Source organism: Scyliorhinus torazame, chromosome 11 (genome assembly GCF_047496885.1).
Source record: "Scyliorhinus torazame isolate Kashiwa2021f chromosome 11, sScyTor2.1, whole genome shotgun sequence".
Classification (NCBI taxonomy): Eukaryota; Metazoa; Chordata; class Chondrichthyes; order Carcharhiniformes; family Scyliorhinidae; genus Scyliorhinus; species Scyliorhinus torazame.
The window spans coordinates 210,802,764-210,829,159 of NC_092717.1; the positions used below are offsets into that span (position 1 = coordinate 210,802,764).

At 44.5% G+C, this 26,396-nt stretch overlaps 1 protein-coding gene across 12 annotated transcripts in view; it reads right to left on the reverse strand.

Moving 5' to 3' along the window:
• adgrb1a (adhesion G protein-coupled receptor B1a) overlaps positions 1-26,396 on the reverse strand; it is an 888,347-nt gene that overhangs the window by 625,319 nt on the left and 236,632 nt on the right. For 11 of the 12 annotated variants that reach the window (XM_072468272.1, XM_072468276.1, XM_072468275.1 and 8 more), the window contains exon 4: positions 680-787. The exons of the other annotated variant lie outside the window; for it this stretch is intronic. In XM_072468272.1, coding sequence (XP_072324373.1) covers positions 680-787 — 108 coding nt within the window. The remainder of the gene's footprint in view (positions 1-679; positions 788-26,396) is intronic. 12 annotated transcript variants of the gene reach the window in all.

Sequence of the window (26,396 nt, forward strand, 5' to 3'; positions counted from 1 at the left end):
GGGTGAAGCCTTACATTCCAGGCCTCCTTCTGAAGTATTTGGTGACATGAAAGGCACGATATAAATAGTTGTGTAATTTAAATTCGTTAAAGGCTTCAAAAAGATCCCAAATCTTCCACTGCTTATGAATTTTACTTCACAATGACGGTCTTATTCTGCGGGATTCAAACACTTTCATGTGCATTTAAAACAGTAAGTTAGTTGGTAATCTGTTAATATTGCGTGCAGTTTGCACATGATATTCTTTTTTAGATTCAGTGAAATTTTAATCAAATTTAAATTGAAGTAGAAACACCCCTGACTTTCTAGCTATCCAGTTATAATTTACCAGTTCAAACTATGGCGAGAATATCCACTTTCTGATTAAATCCTAACCCTTTAATTACCCACAGGAGACCTGTAATAAAATATTAAGGCGTGAGTTATGCCTTTCCCGGGGCCCGTTATATTTTAAAGTGAAAGTATGTGTGATTTTTTTTTAAAATCCTCTTGGAAATCAACTTGGATAAACAATATTCCACTCACAGCAAGGCATGGAAAACAAAAAAGAAAGGTCATGCAGGTTTAGAGGTGACAGAGCAACATAGTGAAGCATTTTCATACGGAAAGCTTTGGCAGACATACAATGGGCTGGAAAAAGAGTTAGTATTGAACAAGGACTGTGTGTTTCACCACTTACCTGTCTGAGATAAGGAGTATCCATAGCGATGGAAACCGTCAACATCTTGATGTTTCCTGTAGTCTATTGACCTCAGTGATTGGCTTCTGGAATTATAGCGTCCATATGCTATGGCAAGGCAATGGCTTGTGTAAATAACCTTTGCTTTCACTTCGAGCATCTTAAGGATTACAATTTCACAATGAAATCACTTCAAGCAGGAAAGACTGCACATTAACCGCCCTAACGTATTGATTTCGTGAATCTCAAAATGAGAGCATTTTGCCCCTGCCTTTGCCTTACTTTCCCATTTGTCCTTGATATTTTAAAGGGATAGATTAGATCTAAATTACCTATTAATGACTACCAGATATGTTTTGTCCTTTCTTTTGCTTTTTTAACCTCTGTGTTATGCTCCACAATGAGTTTATGTCTCTGCCTTGGGTTCTCAAATCAAAACAAAAGTAGGTTATTATCCATTAGCAAGTCCAGGTTTCATTACTTGAAGCACAGAAGAACATAATCATGTCAATATAACATGCCAGATTTTGTTGTGGGCTTCTAACATCTTCTAAGACGGCGGGTTAAAATGTAAATTGATGTCCAGCCTCATATTCTGTGAGGATAGGGGGTGGCGCGGTGGCATAATGGTTAGCACTGCTGCCTCGCAGCTCCAGGGACCCGGGTTCAATTCCGGTTTTGGTTGACTGTGTGCAGTTTTTATTTTTTCCCCTTATCAGTCTGGGTTTCCTCCAAATGCTCCGGTTTCCTCCCGCAGCCCAAAGATATGCAGATTAGGTGGGTTGGCCATGCTAAATCGCCCCTTGATGTCCAGGCATGTGCAGGGTCGGTTGAGTTACAAGGATAGGGAAGGAGAGTGGGCCTAGGTAGGGTGCTCTTTCGGAGGATCGGTGAAGACTCAATGGGCTGAATTGCTTCCTTCTGCACTGTAGAATTCTATGGATTCTAATCCTTGCCTCTTTCAATGTTTTTTTCCTCCCGCAACCTTCGAGCTTTCAAAAGACAAGCTTGCTGTAATTGGTAGAAGAATTAGAGGAGATTTGAGGAGACATTTTTTTACATAGATAGTGGTGTGGAAATTCACTGCCTGAAAGGGCAGCTAAGGGAGAAACTCTCATCATCATAAAGTGCTTGAAATGCCACAAGGTTACGGATCAAAAGTTGGAAAGTGAGTTTCGGTCAGATATCTCTTTTTCAATCATCACCCAAACGATGGGCCAAATGGCTTCCTTCTGTGCAGCACATTTCTATAATTCTCAACACTATTACTGACTGAACTATCCATGAATAGAACACTATCTTGTTTCAAACACTTTGGTGCAATGCAGTATATAAGAGGCTGGGTGCCATCATTGGTCAATATTTTATATCACCTGGATGCAAAGGGTGTTGGATAAAAGCAGTGTAAATAGCTCTCATCCAGTATTATTGGACATACGATGTCGGAGGAAATGACCTAAAATTTAGCACAAGTTGGAAATCAAATCAGAATTTTGCTCAGAAAAGCCATGAAGATAGCTAGTATCAAAATGGAACATCATACAGGAGAATAATAGGCAGTACCTGCTACAGTCAGGAAGGGGACAATAAAGGAACAGGAGTAGATCATTCAAATCTTCAAATCTGTTCCTACATTCAACGTGATCATGTGTGACCTGCATCCTATCTCCACCCTTTGATTCATACCCCTTTGAACTTTGCCCAGCAATAGCCTGCCAAGCTTACTTTTAATATTACTGATTGAGGTAGTATTTATTTATTTTTGTGGGAAGGTGTTCCATGCTTTTAACACATGAAGAAGCCTTTCCCAACTTCTGCCTGGAATGGACTGGCTTTGATTTCAAGGTTATTGCCCATGTCATTGCACCACCCGTCGCAGAAAAACGTTTCTGTCTATCTTCCCTATTCGTTCCTTTCAAAAACACTAAAAACTCAACCAAATCACTCATTGAATTTACAGTGCAGAAGAAGGCCATTCGGCCCATCGAGTCGGCACCAGCCCTTGGAAAGAGCACCCCACTTAAGCCCACCCCTCCACCCTATCCCCGCAACCCAGTAACCCCACCTAACCTTTTTGGACACGAAGGGCAATTTATCATGACCAATCCACCTAACCTGCACATCTTTGGACTGTGGAAGGAAACCGGAGCACCCGGAGGAAACCCACGCAGACACGGGGAGAACGTGCAGACTCCGCACAGACAGTGACCCAAGCCGGGAATCGAACCTGAGGCCCTGGAGCTGTGAAGCAACTGTGCTAGCCATTGTGCTGCATTGCTGCCCTCATGAACCTTCCAAGTTCCAGGGAACATAATTTATTTCTCCTCAGTTTGTAAACTCTCCTCATAATCTAACCGTTGGAGCCATGGTTACATTCTGGTGAATCGGTTCTGCACTCTATCCAAGGTCACTCGGGCCATCCGGAGGCCTGGTGCCCAGAATCTGTGCAGTACTGTGATCAAACCGGGCTCTGTAAAGTTGAGGCAAAACTCCCTCTGTATTCTAGCCCTCAAGTGATAAAGGCTAACATTTAATTAACCTTTTTGAGTTTTTTTCTGTACCGAATCATTATATTTTAATGTATGTACATATTGACTCCAAAATATCATTGGACCTCCATTCTTCCTAGCTTTTTACCATTTTTCAAATTCCAAAATGAATACTTCATAGTTGCCTGCATTGAAACCCACCTACCGCAATTTTACCCACTCAATTGATCTCTTAATTTCTCTGTACTTTTATGCTCCTGTCTATGCATTTTATTATGCTACCAATCTTTTCAACTTCTGCAGACTTGTATATGTGGCACTGTTCTGTGTTATCATAGTCATTAACAAATATAGTGAATACTTGAGATCCCATCGCAGGTCCTAGCACAGCATAAATTACCAGAATGATACTTGGACCCGAAGGATCTCATTACCAGGAATATCCATAGAACCCCTGCAGAGCAGAAGGAGATCATTTGGACCATCGGGTCGACAACACCGACCCGACCAAAAGCACCCTACCTAGGCCCACACCCCTACCCTAACCCAGTAACCCCAAGTAAACTGCACATCTTTGGACTGTGGGAGGAAACCGGAGCACCCGAAGGAAACCCACGCAGACACGGAAAGACTTGACATAGACAATCACCCAAGGCCGGAATTCAACCTGGGTCCCTGGTGCTGTGAGGCAGCAGTGCTAACCACTGTACACTATATTAGGGTTGTAATGTATGTACGCATATTAGTATTGTGATCCCTGAAATCCAGATGGCTATGGGGTTATTTTATCAAAATATTAAAGGTATTAAGGGGAAAAGATTGGGTAGATAAATCACTTCTACTTGTTGGTGAGTCTAGGACTGGGGGCATAGTTTAAAAATTAGCGCAAGAACTTGCAGGACTGAAATTAGGATTTTAAAAAAAATTAATTTATGGGATGTGGGTGTCGCTGGTTAGGCCAGCATTTATTGCCCATCCCTAGTTGCCCTTCAGAACATGCTGGTGAGTTGCCTTCTTGAACCGCTGCCAGGTACACCCACTGTGCTGTTAGGGAGGGAGTTCCAGGATGTTGCCCCAGCGACAGTGAAGGAGGTACTATTTTGGAACAATTTTGAAAATAGCAGTTGATGCTAGATCAATTCTTAATGTTAAATTTGAGATTTATAGATTTTTGTTAATCAAAGGTGATAAGAGAGGCAGGCATATGGACTAAGGTCACAGATCAGCCTTGATTTCATTGAATGGTGGAACAGGTTCGAGGGGCTAAACAGTTTACTCCTGTTCCTCTTTTCTTGTGGGGCACCACTAGCTATTTCATAGAATCCCTTCTGTGCAGAAAGAGGCCATTTGGCCCATCGAGTCTGCACCGGCCTCCTGAAAGAGCACTCTTCCTAGGCCTACTGCCCCACCCTATCCCTGTAACCCCCTGTAACATTATTCATGGTCAATCCACCTACACTGCACATCTTTGAACTGTGAGAGGGAATCCGGAGCACCTAAAGGAAACCCACACAGACATAGGGAGAAGGTGCAAACTCCACACAGACAGTTTCCCAAGGCCAGAATCCAACCTGGGTCCCTGGTGCTGTGAGGTAGCAATGCTAACCACTGTGCTGTTCTTGTGGGACAACACTAGATACTTCTTTGCAGTCAGAGTACAAATTCAATAACCCAACTGTATTTTTTTTTACTAGTTAACCAATGTCCTCAGCAGGTTGATCATTTGACTTCATGAGTTTTAATTTTTGCCAACAGTCTCTTATCTGCTACTTTATTAAATGTATTTTGGAAGCTTATGTAGATTATATCTGTAGCCATTTCACTGTCTACTACTTTAGCTACTTCCTGAAAACAATCCATTCGATCTGTTAGACATGATCTATTCTTTACAAATTCTTATTGACTCTCTAATCAGCTCATATTTCTCTGAATGATTTGACACTTTGACTTAATTATAAATTCTAATAACCTGGCCACACCGGATATTACACAAATAGGTCTACAATTTCCCGGATTCTTTTTCTCTCAAGTTGCTAAAATAATGGAGTAACATTTGTAATGCTTCAATCAAAAGAGACAATTGCAGAATCGATGGAGCTTTGGAAGATTTTAGCTGAAGAAGCTGTGATTTCCTCACTTAATTTCTTTAATACTCTAGGTAGGAAGCCATCAGTTTCTGGGAATTTGTCAGACTTTAGTTACTATTGTTTTCTCCAATACTATTTCCTTGATTATGTTAATTTTAGTAAGTTCTGTTCCTGGAATCGCGTTTAGTTTTAATGGAATGTCAGGTACATTACTCTACTTCTCAAATGTGGAGACTGGCACAATGCAATTATTCAACAGGTCTGCCATTTACTTAATTCTGTTTACAATATTGCCCCCACTTTGATTTAAAGAGCTCTCATTATCCTTGACAACCTTTTATCTTCAAATATAATTGGACAAACTTTTGTGTTGATCTTGATATTTCTTGCAAAGTTATTTTTGTAATTCTTTTTGAAGTACTTACTTTGTCATCTTCCTTTTCCATTGCTGAAAAAAAAATGTTGTCAAAACTTTTCATGTTACACTCTTCAGGACAAATGCAAGAATGCCAAATTTGAAGCAATCACAACAAATTGCAAAACTGTAAGCTGCAAAGGCTACTGATTGAAAAATGGAATTCCTATAGAGCAGAAGGCGCCCATTCAGCCCATCTAGTCTGCACCAACTCTCCGAAAGAGCACCCCACACATGCCCACTCTCCTGCTTCACCCCTTAACCCCTGCACATCTTTGGACACTAAGGGCAATTTAGCAAGACCAATCCACCTAACCTGCACATCTTTGGACTGTGGGAGGAAACCAGAGCACTCAGAAGAAACCAACGCAGCCACAGGGCGCACGTGCAAACTCCACACGGACAGTCACCTAAGGCCAGAACTGAATCCGGGCCTCTGGCACTGTGAGGCAGCAGTGCTAACCACTGTGCCACCCAAGGTTAGCAAGTCGATGCTGATTGATTTCTCCATAGCAATGCCTCAGCCAGAAGGGAACTATAAGTTCTGCAAACCTTTGGGGAATTATTTTAAAATGCCTTTCGCCTGACGTGGACATGGCCAGCTATGCCAGCATTTTTATGTCCATCTCCAAATGCACTTAGGAAGGTGCTGGTGAGCTGCCTTTCTGAACTGCTTAGTCCATGTACTGTGGGTACACCCACGGTGCTGTTAGAGAGTGAGTTCCAGAATTTTGATCCAGCGACAATGATGGAACTGCGATAAAGTTACAATTAAAAAGAGCGCAAGCCTCGAAAATCTTCCTTTCGTTTGCAAGAATGGGCCCTTGCATACATGGCCTCTCGAAAGTGGAAAATTATCCACATTATGAGCTTGACTGATTATCTTAAATTAGTTATTTATGTAGTTATTAATGCACTCAGGATTTTTCAACAAACGTTGCCCAATTGTGAATCACATCTAACAGTAGCTAATTTATATTGGATTTTGAAAGCACAAGCTTGTTGAGGAAGAAACATGTTATTTAATTTGATCAGCGAATTATTGGGACATCCACCTACGTATCTGGCATTCCACCAGGTTTGCACATTCTCCCCGTGTCTGCGTTGGTTTCCTCTGGGTGCTCCGTTTCCCCCCACAGTCCAGAGAACAAAGAAAAGTACAGCACAGGAACAGGCCCTTCGGCCCTCCAAGCCTGCGCCGACCATGCTGCCAGTCTAAACTAACATCTTCTACACTTCCGGGGTCCGTATCCCTCGATTCCCATCCTATTCATATATTTGTCAAGATGCCCCTTAAATGTCACTATCGTCCCTGCTTCCACCTCCTCCTCCAGCAGCGAGTTCCAGGCACCCACTACCCTCTGTGTAAAAACGTTACTTCGTCCATCTCCTCTAAACCTTCCCCCTCGCACCTTAAACCTATGTCCCCGAGTAATTAACCCCTGTACCTTGGGAAAAAATCTCTGACTATCCACTCTGTCTGTGCCCCTCATAATTTTGTAGACCACTATCAGGTCACCCTCAACCTCCTTCATTCCAGTGAGAACAAACCAAGTTTATTCAACCTCTCCTCAGAGATGTGCAGGTTAGGTGGGGTTATAGGGATCGCGCAGGCAAGTGGGCTCTTTCAGAATGTAGGTGCTAACTTGTAAGGTGCTCTTTCAGAATGTAGGTGCAGACTTGATGGACTGAATGGCCTCCTTCTGCACTGTAGCAATTTTATGATTCCATGGTATGGTAGACAGAACCTTCACTATTCAATGTGATTCTGCGATTGGACACTTGCTGAACAATCCTGAGTGCACTAATAGCTACACTAACAATAAATTTAAGATGTGGAGATGCTGGCGTTGGACTGGGGTGAGCACAGTACGAAGTCTTACAACACCAGGTTAAAGTCCAACAGGTTTGTTTCGATGTTACTAGCTTTCGGAGCACTGCTCCTTCCTCAGGTGAATGAAGAGGTCCTGGCTTGACACAATTCACACCTCTTTAACCTGGGGTTACCCCATCTCTGGATCTGTAAAGATTTAATCACCTGCTAATGGTCGCATTCCAAGCATTGTCTGGCATCTTTGAATTTGTCTATATATATGTTTCTGGAACATACCTCTTCATTCACCTGAGGAAGGAGCAGCGCTCCGAAAGCTAGTGACATCGAAACAAACCTGTTGGACTTTAACCTGGTGTTGTAAGACTTCGTAATAAATTTAAGGTCATCAGTCAAACTCAAAATGCGGCTCTTTTATGTTTGCTAGAGTGACGTACATTCGCACACAAAAACTAATTCTTTGCAATTAAAAGGAATATGATCAGGCCTTCCTCCTTTTCTGAATGGCCAGAGCCTTGGCGATCCAGTGGTTCCTCACCGTCTTCTCTATGGCAACAACTTGGCAAATCAGAGTGGATGTTCCAACCAATCAGCATTCATTTCTCCAAAAGTATAAATTGTTGCAATGATTTGCAATTTGGCATTCTTGCATTTGTCCTGATATGTGCAAAATGAAAAGCTTCAACATGATGTCTTTCTTTTCAGCAATATTCAAGTTTTATCTTCATTTTTCTGTTCTCTATATCTAACCCGGTCCTTTGGATCTACATTATTCCTTGCATTTTTGTCTGCTCTTTTCTTTAGTTTTATGCTATTTCTTACCTCTTTTGCCGATCATAACCCACAACCTTACAACTTAGAGGAACATTCAACCAAGACTGAAATTTAGCCTGTTAGCAAATGCTAACACCTGCACTAAATAACAGAAAACAATGTCATATGAATACATCAAGTATCCATCTGGTATTGTTACCAACAATAACATCCAGGCTGTATCCACATGACGTTTTGGAAGGATAAGAGGACAAAATTTATTTAGCAGCTCTGAACAGACTCAGGGGGTGGGATTCTCCTCTACCCGGTGGGGCGGGCCGTTTCGGTGCCAAGGATTGGCGTGAACCACTCCGGTGTCAGGCCGCCCGGAAGGTGCGGAATCCTCCACACCGTTAGGGGCTAGGCCGGTGCTGGCGGGGTTGGCGCCGTGCCAGCCGGCGCCGAAGGGCCTCCGCCGGCCGGCGCAAGTTGGCGCATGCATGGGAGCACCAGCGTGTGCTGGCGTTATCCCAGCGCATGCGCAGGGGGCTTCTTCTCCGCGCCGGCCATGGCGGAGGTTGACAGCAGCCGGCGCAGAGGGAAAGAGTGCCCCCATGGCACAGGCCCGCCCGCGGAGCGGTGGGTCCTGATCACAGGCCAGGCCACCGTGGGGGCACCCCCCCCCCCCCCCGGGGCCAGATCCCCCCGTGCGCCCCCGAGGACTCTGCAGGCCGTCCGCAGAGCCAGGTCCCGCCGGTACGGACCTGGTTTGATTTACGCCGGCAGGACCAGCCGAAAACGGACGGCCACTCTGCCCATCAGGGGTCACAGAATCGTCGGGGGGGGGGGGCCATTGCCAACGGCCCCCGACTGGTGCAACGCGATTCCCGCCCCCGCCGAAAAACCGGCGCCGGAGAATTCTGCAGATTCTCTGACCCGGCAGGGGGTCGGAGAATCCTGCCCAGGGTTTTAAATAGCCTAGTAAATCTTAAGTTATAAAAATATTTAAAGTATTAAAATTATCCTTTATTTTTAAAATCAGTCTGAGCAAATTTGTTTAATTAATGATTTGTACTAATGGTGTTATGTCACACTTCATATGGATTTACCTGCAGAAAAATAAATACTGAAGTCTAAATATTACACTGTAACTTATTTTAGCTCAATAGGGAAAATAAGGCAAAGTTCTAATCAACTAAGATCAATATATAAATTGTGTTCACATTTGGAAGCTTTTCCCCTCAGGAGTCTAAGAAAATGTAAACCAGTTACCAAATGCCCATAATAGTCCTCAGGAGTCACACAGCAACCTTGCACTCAATTCTCCCATTCATTTGATATTGCTATTTGACATTGGACAAAATGCACTTTCTACTTGTACAACGTTGAATGTGTTGCAGAATGACAATTTCTTCTTCCTTGGATGTTGGTCAGCAATTGTCTTGTGTCATGGGAGAGGCTGGACCAATAGGGCCCTGGTGGGAATGGCAGGACTAACAAGGCCCATTAAACTGACAGGCTGGTGGGCCTGCGTGTAGGTAAAGAGAGCAAAAATTCTTGGCGTCAATGGAGTTTTGCTCAAAGGGACATCAGAGATGGAAAAGGGACACAGCAAAACCATGGGATTGCTTTTAATATTTAATAAGATGGAGAATAATACCTTGATGCACCTTATTTAGCCGGGAAGATGAAAGAGGCAATTGAATACATTCCTTCTCAAGTAAGAAATCATTTTGATGCAATGGAAAGCTGACCAGGTTGCAGAGGCACGAATGGATAATTTGGAATGAAGCATGTTCACTATTAATTTTGCTTTCACAAATATGATAATTAAGTTGTTATTTTTCCCTCTGCTAAATGTGTAGGCAATTTTTTTAGGGCAAGATAGGAATGTTTGCTTCTCCTGTGATTTGCTTTCATGAAGCACTTTATTGACCTGGGGAAAAACTCACAGTGGATCATCACACTTTTACTGCACCTTAAAATTCAAAATTCAGAAACACAACTTTTCCATTATTGTGTTAATACACAGCTCCCTGTTCTGTAATCATAGCTCCTGTGTCCCAAAGTATAACATAACATATTCGCTGGGTGAACATAGTCTGAAGAAGGATCTGAAATCATGTTGCGATAATAGCTGACACACTGGTTCAAAATTCCACAGTCCATTTTGATGGAGGTATTGATTTGTTTAACCAGGTTAACACGTTTGCAGTTAACTGAATTTCATACAAAAGGTGCTTTAACATCAAATACCAATATTGCAGAGGATGATTTCAGCTCAAAGGTCTCACCATCAAGATCCCTTATTTAAAACAAGTATCAGAGAGTTACAAAAGGAGTTTAGTTAGATTTCCTTTTGCCTTTTATGTTGATTTGGGAACTTGTTTTGGGCTGACAAAATTAGGGGGAATAGGCTTGGTATAAAACAAGCTGTTTCATACAATTTGCTCCACGTGTCGAAAACTCAAACCAAAGAGCTGAATGTTTGTAACTGAAAAGCACTGGTTATCGTTGGCATAGAGATTGGTACATAAACCCCAATAGGCCCTTCTCAGTCTTCACAGTTATTCACTTGATCTTCCCAATGTTGAAGAGAACACAGGTAAAGAGATGGACACTTTTGGTGAAGGTGGGAAACAGTGCTTTCCTAAATTACCCCTGATTAGGTGTTGCAATGAGATAAAGAACTCACTTACTTAGCTGGCATCAGTACTGGGAAAAGTGGGGGTTGTACCATTGGGATGGCCTTAACCGGATCTATGCTGGAATGAGTGTTCTGGCAAGTCCTTTAACTAGGGCTTCAGAGCTGGCTTTAAACTAAATAGTGGGGATTTGTGGTGGGATGGTGGGGGGCAGTCGGTGTTGGGATGGTATGAGGGGAGATGTGGGAAATTAAAGGGAAATGGAAGAGCAAGAGAGCAAGGTAGTAATAAAGGTAATGATAATCTTCGAAACCTAAGAATGCATGAGCAGGTAAGACCTGAGTTTGCAAAAATTGCAAAATGACAGAATTAAAGTCTCTGCATCAAACTATGTGCAGAAATTGTAGCAAAATGGATGAATTAACAGCTCAAATAGAAATAAACGCTTATACTTATGAATACATATAATCCAATGGCCATTACAGAGACATGGCTGCAAGATAACAATAGCTGAGACCTTTCGGGTGCATGACTTTTTTAGAAGGATAGGATCCTAGGAAAAGGTGGAGGGGTTTAGCTCTGTTAATTAAGCATGACATGATAATAGTGACTGATGAATTTAGTTCTAAATATCAAGTTGCAGAATTAGTTTGGATTAGAAAAAGCAAAGGTAAGAAATTACATGTGGGATTAGTTATAAATTCCCCAACAGTAACTATAAGACAGCAGGATAGAGTATACAGGAAGAAATAATGGGGCTTGTAAGTAAAATACTGCAATAATCATGGGTGATTCTAATCAATTTATAGATTAAATGAAACGGACTGGTAAAGATAGTCTGGAAGGCAAGCTCACAGAGTAATTTTAGGACAGTTTCTTAGAGCAGCACATTCTAGAGCCAACAAAAGAGCAAGCTATTCTAGACCTGGTAATGTGTAATCAGACAGGGTTAATTAATTATCTTGCAGTGAAGAAGCCTCTGGGCATAACATAACATCATAACATTAATATTCAGAATAAGCATATTCCTAAAATAAAAAGAAGTAAGTTGAAGAAAGTATCAAACTTAAGGGAAAAGTATGTAACAGCGCAAAGATGAGTGGCAGCGCATATGTTTGGTCAGAATATAAAGGATAGACCGAAGGGTTAATCAGGAGAAATAAATTAGAGTATGAGATGAAGCTAGTTATAAATGGGAAAACAGATAATAAGAGTTTCTGCAGATACTGAAAAAGGAAGAGAGTAAGTAAAGTGAGTGTTGGTCCTTTAGAGAGTGACAATGGGGAGCTAATAAGGCCAGTAGATGTAGAAGAAGTTGACCATTCGGCCCATTAAGTCCGCTCCATCATTCAATGGGTTCATGGCTGATCGGATAGAATCCTCAATTCCACTTTCCCTCCTTCTGCCCATAACCCTTGATAAAAGATCTGTCCACCTTAGCCTTGAATATATTTAACATCCCAACCTCTACAGCTCTCTGCGGTAAATAATTTCACAGGTGCACTGCCCTCAGAAGAAATTCCTCCTCATCTCTGTCTTAAATAGGCAACCCCTTACTCTGGGAGTGTGCCCTCTGGTTCTAGACTCTCCTGCAAGAAGAAACACCTCGTCAGCCTGTCAAGCGTTTTGTGAATCCTATATGAGCAGCATGGTGAGTCAGAGGTTAGCATTGCTGCCTCACAGGGACCTGAGTTCAATTCCGGCCTTGGGTGACTGTCTGTATGGAGTTTGTAAGTTCTCCCCATGTTTTTAGGGGTTTCCTCTGGGTGCTCCGGTTGCTTCTCATAGTCCAAAGATGTGCAGGTTAGGTGGATTTGCCATTCTAATTTGCTCCTTTGTGTCCAAAAGTTTAGGTAGAGTTACTGGTTTCAGGGATGGGCGGGAGCTTGGCATAGGTAGGGTGCTCTTTCAGAGGGCCAGTGGAGACTCGATAGGTCGAATGGCCTCCTTCTGCACTGTAGGTATTCTATGATTCTATGTCTCAATAAGGTTGCTTCTTATTCTTCTAAACTACGAGTACAGGCACAAACAATCTCACCTCTGTTCATAAAAAGATTCCTCCATACTCGGGATCAACATAGTGAACCTTCTCTGGACTGCTTCCAATGCCAGTGTATCTTTCCTTAGATAAGGAGACCAAAACTGTTCACAGTATTCCAGGTGTGGTCTAACTTATGCCTTGTATAGATTTAGTAGGACATCCCTATTTTTATACGCCATTCCCTTTGGAATAAAGGCTAACATTCCATTTGCCTTCCCAATTACCTGCTGAACCTTCACGCTAGCTTTTTGTGATTTATACACAAGCATCCCAAATCCCTCCGTACTGCAGTGGATAATAAGGAAATGGCAGATGAAATGAGCAAATATTTTGCTTCTCTCTTCATTACGGAAGACACAAAAACATTCCAGTAACATCCATAAATCAGGAGCTGGCTGGGAGAGAAGATTTGGTGAAATTACAATTACAAGGGAAGCAGTACTGGGCAAACTGATGGATGTGCGGGCTGACAAACCTTCGGGTCCTGATGGAATTCATCCTATTGTCTTAGAAAAGGTGCTAATGAGATATTAGATGTGTTGCCGTTAATTTTTCAAAATTCTCTACGTTCTCGAAAGTCTCCAACAGACTGGAAAGTAGTAAACGCGACCCCTCATCTCAAGAAGAGAGGGTGGCAGAGAAGAGGAAACCATAAGCAAGTTAGCTTGATACCTGTCACTGGAAAGGTGCCAGAATCAACCATGAAGGAGATTATAGCTGGAAACTTAGAAAAACCCAATGTAATCAGAAAGAGTCAGCATGGTTTTGTGAAAGGGAATTTAGGTTTAACCAATTTCAGTGTGGGGTCCTTCTGAGGTCCATGTCTGGATTTGCTTGATGGACACAGGCACCGTGTCCATAAAACTGAGAGTCATTATAGCTTCATCCATTACTCGGGGGTGCTGTGGGGGGGGGGGGGCGTGCGGCGGGTGCGAACTTGTGGGCAGCATAGGTGGCTCAGAGCCTCCATATTGTGCATTCCCAGGGGTTGCTTGAATGCTTGAAAAAGTACAAATAGTCTACCAGTAAAAGTGCCCAGTCTTGGATTCGAGCTGAGGCAATGGGAGGGATCGCTTTGTCCTCCTTTAAAAGGACCAAAAAAGGTTTATGATCCGTGATTATCATAAAGTGCCAGCCGTTGATGTACGGGTGGAATCTCTTCACTCCGAATATCATGGCCAGACCTTCTCCTTCGATTTGTGCAGTGTTGTTCCCCACACCTACCAGGGTTCGTGATGCATAAGCAATCGGTTGCTTGGCACCCATCATCCCATCGATGGGAGAGGACTGCCCCTACTCCGTACGAAGAGACATCGCGTGGGATCGTAGTGTGCCAAGATGTTGGATGACAGCAGCTGTTGCTTCTCTTTCATGTATTCTCCATCCTGTGGCACCTGCCACCACTTCCGGTTCTTCTTCAACAATGCATACAGGAGTGCCAGTAAGAGATAGATTTCCCATAATATTGGGCAGCACGGTGGCACAGTGGTTAGCCCTGCTGTCTCACGGCGCCGAGGTCCCAGGTTCGATCCCAGCTCTGGGTCACTGTCTGTGAGGAGTTTGCACATTCTCCCCGTGGTTTCGCCCCCACAATCCAAAGATTTGCAAACCAGGTGGATTCAGCACTCTAAATTGCCCCTCAATTGGAAAAAATGAATTGGGTGCTCTAAATTTATATTTTAAAAATTCCCATAATAGTTGATGAAACCTAGGAACGACTTCAATTCTGTCATGGTTCACGGGGTTGTTGTCCCTTTTATGGCCTTCACTTTGTCCTCCACAAGGTACAGGCCATCTTTATTGGTGTGATATCCAGGTGTGTTAACTCACCCGCCAGAAACACGCACTTTTCCCACTTGATGCAGATGCCCGCGTTGGAGAATCGCCATAGGACTTCTTCCAAGTTTGCAAGGTGTTCTTTTTCGGTGGCGCCTGTGATTAATACATCACTCCTACCCTTGGCAGCCCTTGAAGGATATTTTCTATTGTGCGCTGGAAAATGACACACACTGATAATACTCCGAATGCAGGAAGGTGTATATATATAACGCCTTATGGGTGTTGATGGTGACGTATTATCTGGATGTTGCATCGAGCTCCAGCTGGAGGTACGCATGGCTCGGTAAACATGTGGCCTTGAGCAGGTTTTGCTTAGAAGACTTCAATATGCAACATTGGGGACCAGTCAAGGTGCGAGGCTCTATTGAGAATTCTCTGCAAAGATGGAGCGACTTGTCGGGCTTTAGTTCAGGGACTACTGAAGCAGCCCATTCCGCAAATTGTACTGGCCGTATGATGCCAAGTCATTCCAACCCCCCCCCCCCCACCCCCCCCAAGTTGGTGAGCAAGACATAAGGGACCATCACTTTTTCCAAGAGTGGGGGTGTCAATTACAAGGGGTCACGATTTCAAGGTGAGAGGGGGAAAGTTTAAGGGAGATGTGCGTGGAAAGTTTTTTACGCAGAGGGTGGTGGGTGCCTGGAACGCTTTGCCAGTGGAGGTGGTAGAGGCGGGCACGATAGTATCATTTAGGATTCATCTAGACAGATATATGAACGGGCGGGGAATAGAGGGAAGTAGATCCTTGGAAAATAGAAGACAGGTTTAGATAAAGGATCTGGATCGGCGCCGGATGGGAGGGCCGAAGGGCCTGTTCCTGTGCTGTAATTTTCTTTGTTCTCTTGTTCTCATCTTGCTCTGAAGTCCTTCAGTAGGGCCTCTGGGTCCAGGAAGATTTTTTGCCCTTTATCCTTCAATATTGCTGAGGCCTTCCTGAAATACCGCCGGATATTTCCCAATGACTTGGTATTGGCTGCCAGTTCGCATTTTGAAAATTTGTTGTCAGTCCAATCAGATTTTTTGCAGCCATTCTCTGCCCAGAAGACTGGGTCCTGGTCCTTGTATGACTATCAGGGGGAGTCGGACTCTTTGCTGACTGGTGTCACGGTTGTTCCTATAATTTGCAGGGGCTCCCCGCATGTGGCTCCCCTGGATCTGGTGTCTCACAGATCCAGGGGCACGATGCCCACTCAAAGGTGCCTGAAGTTCCGTTCCACTCCACTTCCATTTCCAGGGGGTGACCATTGATTTTGAAGAAGGCAACTTTAGGGATGGTGATGTAGTTTACCTGCATCAGGTTTACCTGCCTATTCAGGCTGGTGGATATGCAAGGCCCAGGCCTGAGGTAGCTTTGGCTTCTAGCGAGCTTATTAATGATTCTGAGAGCCTTGCCTTGGGCGTATACTTTGGCCACAGGTACAGTACCCTTGCAACTGTTCCCTGAAGTCCTCTTCCCTAACATTTCAGGGGTTTTGTGGCCGCCCCATATCCCATAAGACCCATATAAATAAAAGCAAATTACTGCGGATGCTGGGAATCTGAAACGAAAGAGAAAATGCTGGGAAATCTCAGCAGCTCTGTCTGCATCTGTAGGGAGAGAAAAGAGCTAACGTTTTGAGTTCAATGACTCTTTGCCTAAAATGGTGCTTTGAAAATGTGTTCCTTCTTTCTCAACCATGATTTCCCACCTACAGTTGTTGACAGGGCCCTCAACAGTGTGCGGTGTATCTCCCCCGCCGCTATCCTCGCCCCCTCCCCTCCCTCCCAGAACAAGGATAGAGTCCCCCTCGTCTGCAATTTCATCCCACCAGCCGCCCTAGGCAAAGCATAATCCTTCGCCATTTTTGCCAACTTCAGCATGATGCCACCACCAAACATATCTTCCCTTCACTCCCTCTTTCGGCATTCCGTAGAGACCGTTCCCTCCCAGATAATCTAGTCCACTCCTCCACCATAACCAGTACCTCTCCCATCACCCATGGCACCATCCCATGAAATTGCAGAAGGTGTAACACATGCCATTTACTTCTTCCATGCTTAACATCCCAGGCCCAAAACACTCATTCCAGGTTAAGCAGCATTTCACTTGCACCTCTTTCAATTTGGCCTATTGCATTTGCTGCTCCCAATGTGGTCTCCTCTATATTAGAGATACCAAATGCAGACTGGGTGATCGCTTTGCTGAGCACCTTCGGTCTGTGCGCATTCAGGACCCGGACCTTCCCGTTGCTTGCCATTTTAACAAAAAACCCTGCTCCCATGCCCACATGTCTGTCCTTGGCCTGCTGCAATGTTCCAGCGAAGCTCCACGCAAACTGGAGAAACAACATTTCATCTTCCGGTTAGGCACGTTACAGCCTTCCGGTCTCAACATCGAATTCAGCAACTTCAGATGATTAGCTCTACCACCTCGATCCATTCGTTTTCATCCCATTTTATTTCAACTGTCTCTTACCGATTCTTTCTTTCTTGTCTTTCTTAATATATATTTACCCCCACCCATCCTATCCACCTTTCCACACCCCTTCTCCCCTTTGCTTCCCCCTTCCCCTCCCCCCATATCTCCCACTGTCATACTTCATCCTCTGATGTTAGTTTCTCTGCAGTTTGGCTTCTCACACCTTTTGTTCTCTCTGGGGACTGCCAATCGCACTCTTTTTCCTTGGCTTCTGGATTGGATTGGATTGGATTTGTTTGTTGTCACGTGTACCGAGGTACAGTGAAAAGTATTTTCTTTGGGCAGCTCAACAGATCATTAAGTGCATGGAAAGAAAAGAGAATAAAATAAAATATATAATAGGGCAACACAAGGTATACAATGTAACTACATGAGCACTGGCATTAGATGAAGCATACAGGGGTGTAGTGTTAATGAGGTCAGTCCACAAGAGAGTCATTTAGAAGTCTGGTAACAGTGGGGAAGAAGCCATTTGTGAGTCTGTTAGTGCGTGTTTTCGGACTTCTGTATCTCCTGCCCGATGGAAGAAGTTGGAAGAGTGAGTAAGACGCGTGGGAGGGGTCTTTGATTATGCTGCCCGCTTTCCCCAGGCAGCGGGAAGTGTAGATGGAGTCAATGGATGGGAGGTAAGTTTGTGTGATGGACTGGGCTGTGTTCACAACTCTCTGAAGTTTCTTGTGGTCCTGGGCCGAGCAATTGCCACACCAGGCTGTGATGCAGCCAGATAGGATGCTTTCTATGGTGCATCTGTAAAAAATTGGTAAGCGTTAATGTGGACATGCCGAATTTCCTTAGTTTCCTGAGGAAGTATAGGCAATGTTGTGCTTTCTTGGTGGTAGCATCAATGTGGGTGGACCAGGACAGATTTTTAGAGATGTGCACCCATAGGAATTGAAACTGCTAACCATCTTCACATCGGCCCCGTTGATGCTGACAGGGGTGTGTACAGTACTTTGCTTCCTGAAGTCAAACACCAGCTCTTTAGTTTTTCTTGCATTGAGGGAGAGATTTCTGTCGCTGCACCACTCCACTAGGTTCTCTATCTCCCTCCTGTATTCTGACTCGTCATTATTCGAGATCCAGCCCACTATGGTCGTATTGTTAGCAAACTTGTAGATGGAGTTGGAACCAAATTTTGCCACGCACTCGTGTGTGTACGGGGAGTAGAGTAGGGGGCTAAGTACACAGCCTTGCCAGGCCCCGGTATTGAGGACTATTGTGGAGGAGGTGTTGTTGTTCATTCTTACTGATTGTGGTCTGTGGGTCAGAAAGTCGAGGATCCAGTTGCAGAGTGGGGAGCCAAGTCCTAGGTTTTGGAGCTTTGATATGAGCTTGGCTGGGATTATAGTGTTGAAGGCGGAGCTGTAGTCAATAAATAGGAGTCTGATGTAGGAATCCTTGTGGTCAAGATGCTCTAGGGATGAGTATAGGGCCAGGGAAATGGCTTCTGCTGTGGACCGGTTGCGGTGGTATGCGAATTGCAGTGGATCAAGGCGTTCTGGGAGTATGGAGGTGATGCGCTTCATGACCAAGGCGTTCTGGGAGTATGGAGGTGATGCGTTTCTGTGGCCATTAGCACCCTGTTTCCCTGGGTTTCTGTGGCTATGACTCATCTTTCATTCTCACTCCACAGTATAAATATTCCCCACATTCTCTGGCTGTTAGCTATGACAAAGAATCATTGGACTCGAAACGTTAGCTCTTTTCTCTTCCTACAGATGCTGCCAGACCTGCTGATATTTTCCAGCATTTTCTCTTTCGTCCCATAAGACCCATATCCTTGCATGCCATGTGTGAGTGGTGAACATGTGGTGGGCAGGACTTGGAGGGGCTTTCAATGGGAGCCCGGTTTTGCTATAAGGGCGTTGTTCGACGTTTAGCATGCTACAGTCCATTGAACCTTGAAGTTCCTGGGCTCCTTTCTCTGCACTTTTCACAGACAGCGTCAGTTCTATGGTTCTTTGAATATCCAGGGTGAATTCTGAAAGCCGCTTTCTTTGTGTCGCAATGTTGTTTATCCCACATTCCAGTCAGTTCCGTAGCATCTCTGACAGGGATAACCCATACTTACAGTATTCCACCAGAGAATTACTGATGGTCTCGGGCTGTAGTGGTTTGCCTCTAATTCTACCAGTTCATTAAAGGTTTTTGAGCCTGGGGATGCCGGATAAGTCAAACTCTTAATGATGCAGAATGCTGGGACTCCACATGTGGTCAGAAGGATTACTTTTGTCAGTCATCACCTTCTATACCATTCGCACAAATTAAATAATGCGTTATTTTGGCGTACTGGGGCAATCCTCCATGTCCGCATCATATGGCTCGAGTTTCCCAAACAGTGGCATTTCCAGGCTTTCTTCAGACATTTCCTGACCGGAGATGTATTTTTAAGCAGGGCTGTCTAAAATCCCGTTCTTGTTCCTGATCCAGTGTAGTGATCCAGGAGACACGAAGAGAAAGGTTTAAACAGATTTACTCTGAACTCAAAAGTAAAGCCGCATCTGCAGCGTACAACACAAGCGTCGCAGCCCAGGACGCATGGAAATCCCGGTTTGGGTCTGGGGCGGCATTTAAAGTCCTCGGCAACAAGTCCAAGCTGGGCTGGCCCCCACCCATTACCACGGGAATCAATACTCCACAAACCCCACAGGATGATCGAGAGCTGATTCCCTGTGGTCCTTGTGAGGGTTAGCACGGCAGGAAGAATAGAAAGGTAGAAATGAAGTACGGCTCCAGAATTCGAGGCTGCAGAGGGATCCAGGTGTCCTTGTGCATGAGTCACAAAAAATTGATATGCAGGTATATCAAGAAATAAAGAAGGCTAATGGAATGCTATCCTTGATTCTGAGAGGCGTCAAACATAAGAATTAGCCAGACTTGAAACGTTAGCTCCCTTCTCTCTCCACAGATGCTGTCAGACCTGCTGAGATTGTCCAGTATTCTCTGTTTTTGTTTCAGATTCCAGCATTTACAGTAATTTGCTTTTATATAAGAGTAAGGATGTTATGCTTCAGTTATACATGTTATTGCTGAGACTACACCTTGAGCACACTGTAGTTTTGGACTCAAATCTTATTTAAGGAAAGATATAAATGCATTTGAGGCAGTTCAGAAGTTTACGCAACTGGTACCAGGAATGAATGAGTTGCCTAATGAGGAAAGCTTGGATAGATTGGGCTTGTTTCCACTGGAGGCTGACTTGATTGAAGTATATAAGATACTGAATGGTCTTGACAAAGTGGACGTGGAAAGGATATTTCCTCTTGTAGAGTAGTCCAAAACTAGGGGGCACTGTTTTAAAATTAGTGGTCACCCTTTTAGGATGGAGATGAGGAAACCTTTTTTTCTCAGAACATTGTGCGACTTTGGAACAGTCTGCCTCAAATGTCGGTGGAGGCAGATTGATTCATGTGAGACACGAGCATCAAAAGTTATTGAGGGGAGATGGGAATGTGGAATTCAAAACACAAACAGATCAGCTACGCTCTTATTGAAAAGCAGAGCAAGCTCAAGAGGCCAAATGGCCTGTTTGTGCTCCTATTTCATATATTCGTATGATCAAATTTCACATTCATTTAAGGGTGAGAGGAGTGGGTCTGAGACAATTGTTCTAAACTTAACTAAAGGCAATAATGAGGGTATGAATGAAATATTGGCTAAAGTGGCATGGAAATTAGGTTAAAGTACAGGACATTAGAGATAAAGTGGCAGACATTTAAGGGGATATTTCATCACATTCAGCAAAGACAAATTCTAGTGTGAAGGAAATACTCTATGAAAAGAATGCACCATCTGTGGCTGAATAAGGAAGTTAAAGATAAATCAAATTGAAAGAAAAAGCACACAAACCTCCGAAGATTGGTGGAAGATCAGGAGGTTGGATTGAACTTAAAAGTTAGCAAAGAATGACTAAAAAAAAGGTTGGAGAAATTGGTCCTACATAGGTTAAGAACAGAGAATTGAAAATGGGAATTAAAAAATTAGCCGAAGTGTTGAGCAGAAGGGCGGTACGGTGGCACAGTGGTCAGCATTGCTACCTCACGACGCAGAGGACCCGGGTTCAATCCCGGCCCTGGATCACTTGCTGTGTTGAGTTTGCACATTCTGCCCGTATCTGCGTGGGTCTCAACCCCACAAACCCAAAGATGTGCAGAGTAGGTGGTTTAGCCACGCTAAATTACCCCTTAATTGGTGACAAATAATTGGGTAACTCTAAATTTAACAAAAAGAAGTGTTGAGCAGGCATTATGGGCTGGATTCTCCATCGGCCAATGCTAGTATCGGAGTCCATGATGTGGCAGAGAATCGCAAAATTGGGATCAGCGGACACTGATCTGAAAGCGATGCACTGACCCCACTCTGGTGCTGGAATTGAGGTCCACAATCGCGTGCCAGCGGAAGCATGTAAATAAATGCGAATGGGTCCCATTTGCATCCATTTAGCGGGCCAGGCATTCTGTTCTCTGGCCCTCTGTGAGTCTCTGGCCCTCTGTGAATCACACGGTTGAGTGAACTTGGAATGCACTTAGTGATTGGAATGCATTTACCACTCTATGATGTGGCCAATGTTTGTCAACATTGGGGTTTCACCACTTGGAGTCACTCATCCGTAAAGGGAGATGAATGAATCAAGGCTGCAGATGGTTTGTGGGAGCAGTCAATCAGAGCCCACTGAGAAAGAATAATGAATGGATTGCAGCTAATGGATTTGAGGGGCCTAGATGCAGGTTACAGGTGTTCACCTTCCAGGAATGGACAAGTGGAGCTTCCAGGTAAGCGGTACAGCTGCATTTTTATCCCTCTCTCTAACTTCCAGACAGTGGCCTGTTTTATCGGGGGGTTGAGGGGGGGGGGGGGGGGGAGAGGGGCACTTTTGGGGGTTTCCCTTTAGTCAGGGGGTCCCTGTGAGGTCCCTTTAGTCAGGGGGTCCCTATGGGGGGTCTCTTTAGTCAGAGGTCACTGCAGGGGTTACCTAGTCAGGGGTCCCAATGGGTGGGGTCCTGTAATTAAGGGGTCCTTCCCAATTACAGCGGTCGCAGGGTAGGGTCTCCCTATTACAGTGTCCCTGTGGGGGGGTCTCCCTAATACAGGGGCCCCTGGGGGATCTCACTATTGTACGGTCCCTGGGGGGGTCTCCCTATTACAGGAGTCCTGTGGGGGAACTCCGATTACAAGGGTCCCTGTGGGGGGTCTTCTTATTACAGGGGTATTTGGGGGATCTCCCTATTACAGGGGTCCCTGGGGGGACTCCCTATTACTGGGGTCTCTGGGGGAGTCTCCGTATTACAGTGGTCCCTGGAGTGGTCACCTATTACAGAGGTCCCTGCTAGAGGTCTCTATTACAGGAGTTCCAGTGGGGTCTCCCTATTATAGGGGTCCCTGCGGTGGGATCTCCCTATAACAGGGGTCCCTGGGGGGCGCTCCCTATTACAAGGGAGAACCCTGTAATAGGGAGACCCCACTGTTCGGCGCAGGAGATGCCTGTTTGATGCAGGTTTTGTATGCTCTGACCCCTCAGAAACGGCATCATCGCAACACCATTGGGACGGCCTCAGCGCGTCATCTGAAGGCCCTCACCTGATGCTTCACCCCCGATGGGTTGAGTTCCTGACGGCGCTTTTCACTTCTGGTCTCAGCCGCGCGGGAACCCGGCGTGGCGGCTGCGGACTGTGTCCAGTGCCGCCAGTCGGGGGGAGCCATGCTGCTGGCCGGGGGTGCTTCAGCGAGGGCTGGGGGGACTGGGTGGACTGGTGGGGAGTGGCCAGGGGGTGGTGAGGGGGTGGCCAGGGGGGGCAATATCTAGCAGGTTGAGCTGGCGCACGGCTGGCTCATGTTTTACAATAGGCCCCAGCCATTCTCCATCTGTCTATTTTGTGCAGGCCGGGAGTTTTATGTGGCGCCGCTGCTAGCTCCTCACCGGTCGTAGCGTCGGTGAGAGGGCGCCACCGACTGTTTCCACATCAAACGCCACAGATCCTCCGCACTTAGCCTCAGAAGCAGAGGATCTGGCTCATTGTCTCCCAAATGGATAATCCACCCCTCTGTGTCCGTCTTCACTGTAGAAGACACTAATAACATCAAAGAAATACTTGTAAATTAAGAGGCACAAAGGAGGGAGGGACTTAAAATAAATTACAATCACCAGGGAAGATATATTGTGAAAACTATTAGAATGAAAGGTTGACAAGCTCCCAGGACCTAATGACGTGCATCGTAGGATCTGAAAAGAAATGGCTGCAGAGAGAGTAAATGTTTTAATTTTCCAGGAGCCCCTAGATTCTGGAAGGATTCTAACAGATTGGAAAGTAGCAAATATAACTCCTCTAATCAAGAAAGGAAGGAGACAGAAAGCAGGAAACTGCAAGCCATCTGTAAGAGGGAAAATGCTAGAATCCATTATTAATGAGGTTGTAGTAGGTAACTTATAAATTCTTAAAGCAATTTGCAGAGTCAACATGGTATCCTGAAAGATTTCTTTGAGGAATAAACAAGGAATGTGAATAAAGGGGAACCCATAGATATGGAACACTTACATTTCCAAAAGGCATTCCATAAGCTGTGTCATAAAAAAGTTACGACACAAAATAAGAGTTTATGGAGTAAGGGGTAGCATATTTGCATGGGTCGAGGATTGGTTCGCTAACAGGAAGCATAGAATAAGGATAAACAGGAAGCAGGGAATATGGATAAAGGGGCTTTTCACAGTAACTTCATTGCAGTGTTAATGTAAGCCTACTTGTGACAATAAAAAAAAAATAAAGATTACATTTTTAGGTTGGCAAGTTGTACCTATTGCACTTCCACAAGGATGAATACAAGGATGATATTTCACTCAATATCAATGATAGGAGGAAGGAACCAAATGTATGGTTGCTCAATTTGCTATGACACAAAGATACGTAGAGAGTGGGTTGTGAAGAGGACATAAAGGAGTCTGCAAAAGGATATGGATAAGATCGAAAGTAGACAAAAATGTTGTAGATGGAGTAAAATGTGGGAAAATGTGAACTTGATCCATTTGGCAAGAACGATAGAAAAGCAGTATATTGTGCTACCGTGGGCAGCATGGTAGCACAAGTGGATAGCACTGTGGCTTCACAGTGCCAAGATCCCAGGTTCGATTCCCCGCTGGGTCACTGTCTGTGTGGAGTCTGCACGTTCTCCTCGTGTCTGCGTGGGTTTCCTCCGGGTATTCCGGTTTCCTCCCTCAGTCCAAAGACATGCAGGTTAGGTGAATTGGCCCTGCTAAATTGCCCTTAGTGTCCAAAAAGGTTAGGAGGGGTTATTGGGGTTATTGGGTTACTGGGATAGGGTGGAAGTGAGGGCTTAAGTGGGTCGGTGTAGACTCGATGGGCCGAATGGCCTCCTTCTGCACTGTATGTTCTATGTTCTATTATTTAACTGGAGTGTTGATTGCAGAATACTGTGGTACAGAGGGATTTGGGTATCCTGGTACATGCATCATAAAAAGTTACTAAGAAGGTAGAACAAGTGATTAGGGAGGCAAATGGAATGCTGTCCTTTATTGCAAGGGGATTAGAGTATAATTTCCCATAGGGAAACAATGGTGTGGTGGTATTGTCACTGGATTAGTAGTCCAGAGACCCAGGGTAATGCCCTGGGGACCTGGTTTTGAATCTCACCACAGTGGATGGTGAAATTTAAATTCAATAAAAATCTGGAATTAAAATCGAATAATGACATCAAGCATTGTCAATTGTCGTAAAAGCCCAACTGCCCTTTAGGGAACAAAATCTGTTATCCTAACTGGTATGGCCTGGATGTGACTCCAGACCCACTGTAATATGGTTGACTCTTAAGTATACCCTCTGACTGAAATGGCCCAGCAAGTCACTCAATTCAAGGGCAAGTAGTGATGGGCAACAAATGCTGGCTCAGCCAGCGACTCCCACATCCCATGAATGAATAAAAAATATATTAGTAAGGAAGTTTTACTGCAGCTCCACAAGGAATTGGTGAGATCACATCTGGGGCTGGATTCTCCCCCCCCGCCGTGCCACATTTCTGCCCCGACCCGCTGCCGGGATTCTCCGTTACGCCAGCCAGTCAATGGGGTTTCCCATTGTGGAGCAGCCCCATGCCTTCGGGAAACCCCCGGAGAATCCCGCCAGCGGAGAATCCTGTCCCTGGTCTCTGTGTACAGTTTTGGTCTTGTTACTTAAGAAAGGATAAAACTGTATTAGAAGCAATTCAGAAAAGGTGGATTGGATGGATTCCTGGGGTGCATGCATTATCTTCTGAGGATAGGTTAGCCAGGTTGGGTCTTTATCCATTAGAGTTTAGAAGAATGAGAGGTGATGTTCGTGAGGCATATAAGATCCTGCGGGGAATTGAGAGGGTCTATACTGAAAGGGTGTTTTTCCTTATAGAATAGACAAGAATAGTGGGACGCAGTTTAAAAATGAAGGGTCACCCATTTAAGGTAGCGGCGAGGAGAATTCTTTTCTATCAGGGGGTTGTTTGTGGAATTATCTTCCTTGGACAGCAGTGAAGGCTGTCGTTGGGATCATTGAATATACTGAAGGCTGTACCAGATAGATTCTTGATTAACAATGGAGTCAAAGATTATTGGGGGTGGACAGGAAAGTAGAGTTGAGGCAACGATCAGATCAACTGTGATCTTACCAAATGTTGGAGCAGACTCAAAGAAGCAAATGGCCTACTCCTGCTCCTAATTTGTATGTTTGTATATATGTTCATATGTATGTGTAAATATTCTTAGCTTTTTTGCAAGTTACATATTCAATCATGTACAAATTTCTTCCATTGACATATTGAGATTTTGAGCCAATTTAAAAGATACTTCCGATTGAAAGCTAGTGTCTGTGTTTGTATGGGACATGAATTCCTGCACAGACCACAGCCTTTCCAGTAAGCTGAATATATGACTATGTCTACTTGCATTGATTTAGCTTCACCCTCCGCTTTACTTAATCTGTCCAGAGAATTGGATGGGGATGTCATATAAATTCACCATTTCAACAAATTTACTTCAAAATTCAACAGAAGGTGATTAAACTGTATAAAGCCCTCATCGAAGAATATGCAGAAAATTTCTCCCATTGGTTTTACGTATCAAATTTTACATTTTAAAGTGAAATCATCCACAGCTGGCCTGCTGATAATCCCCCGAACAAT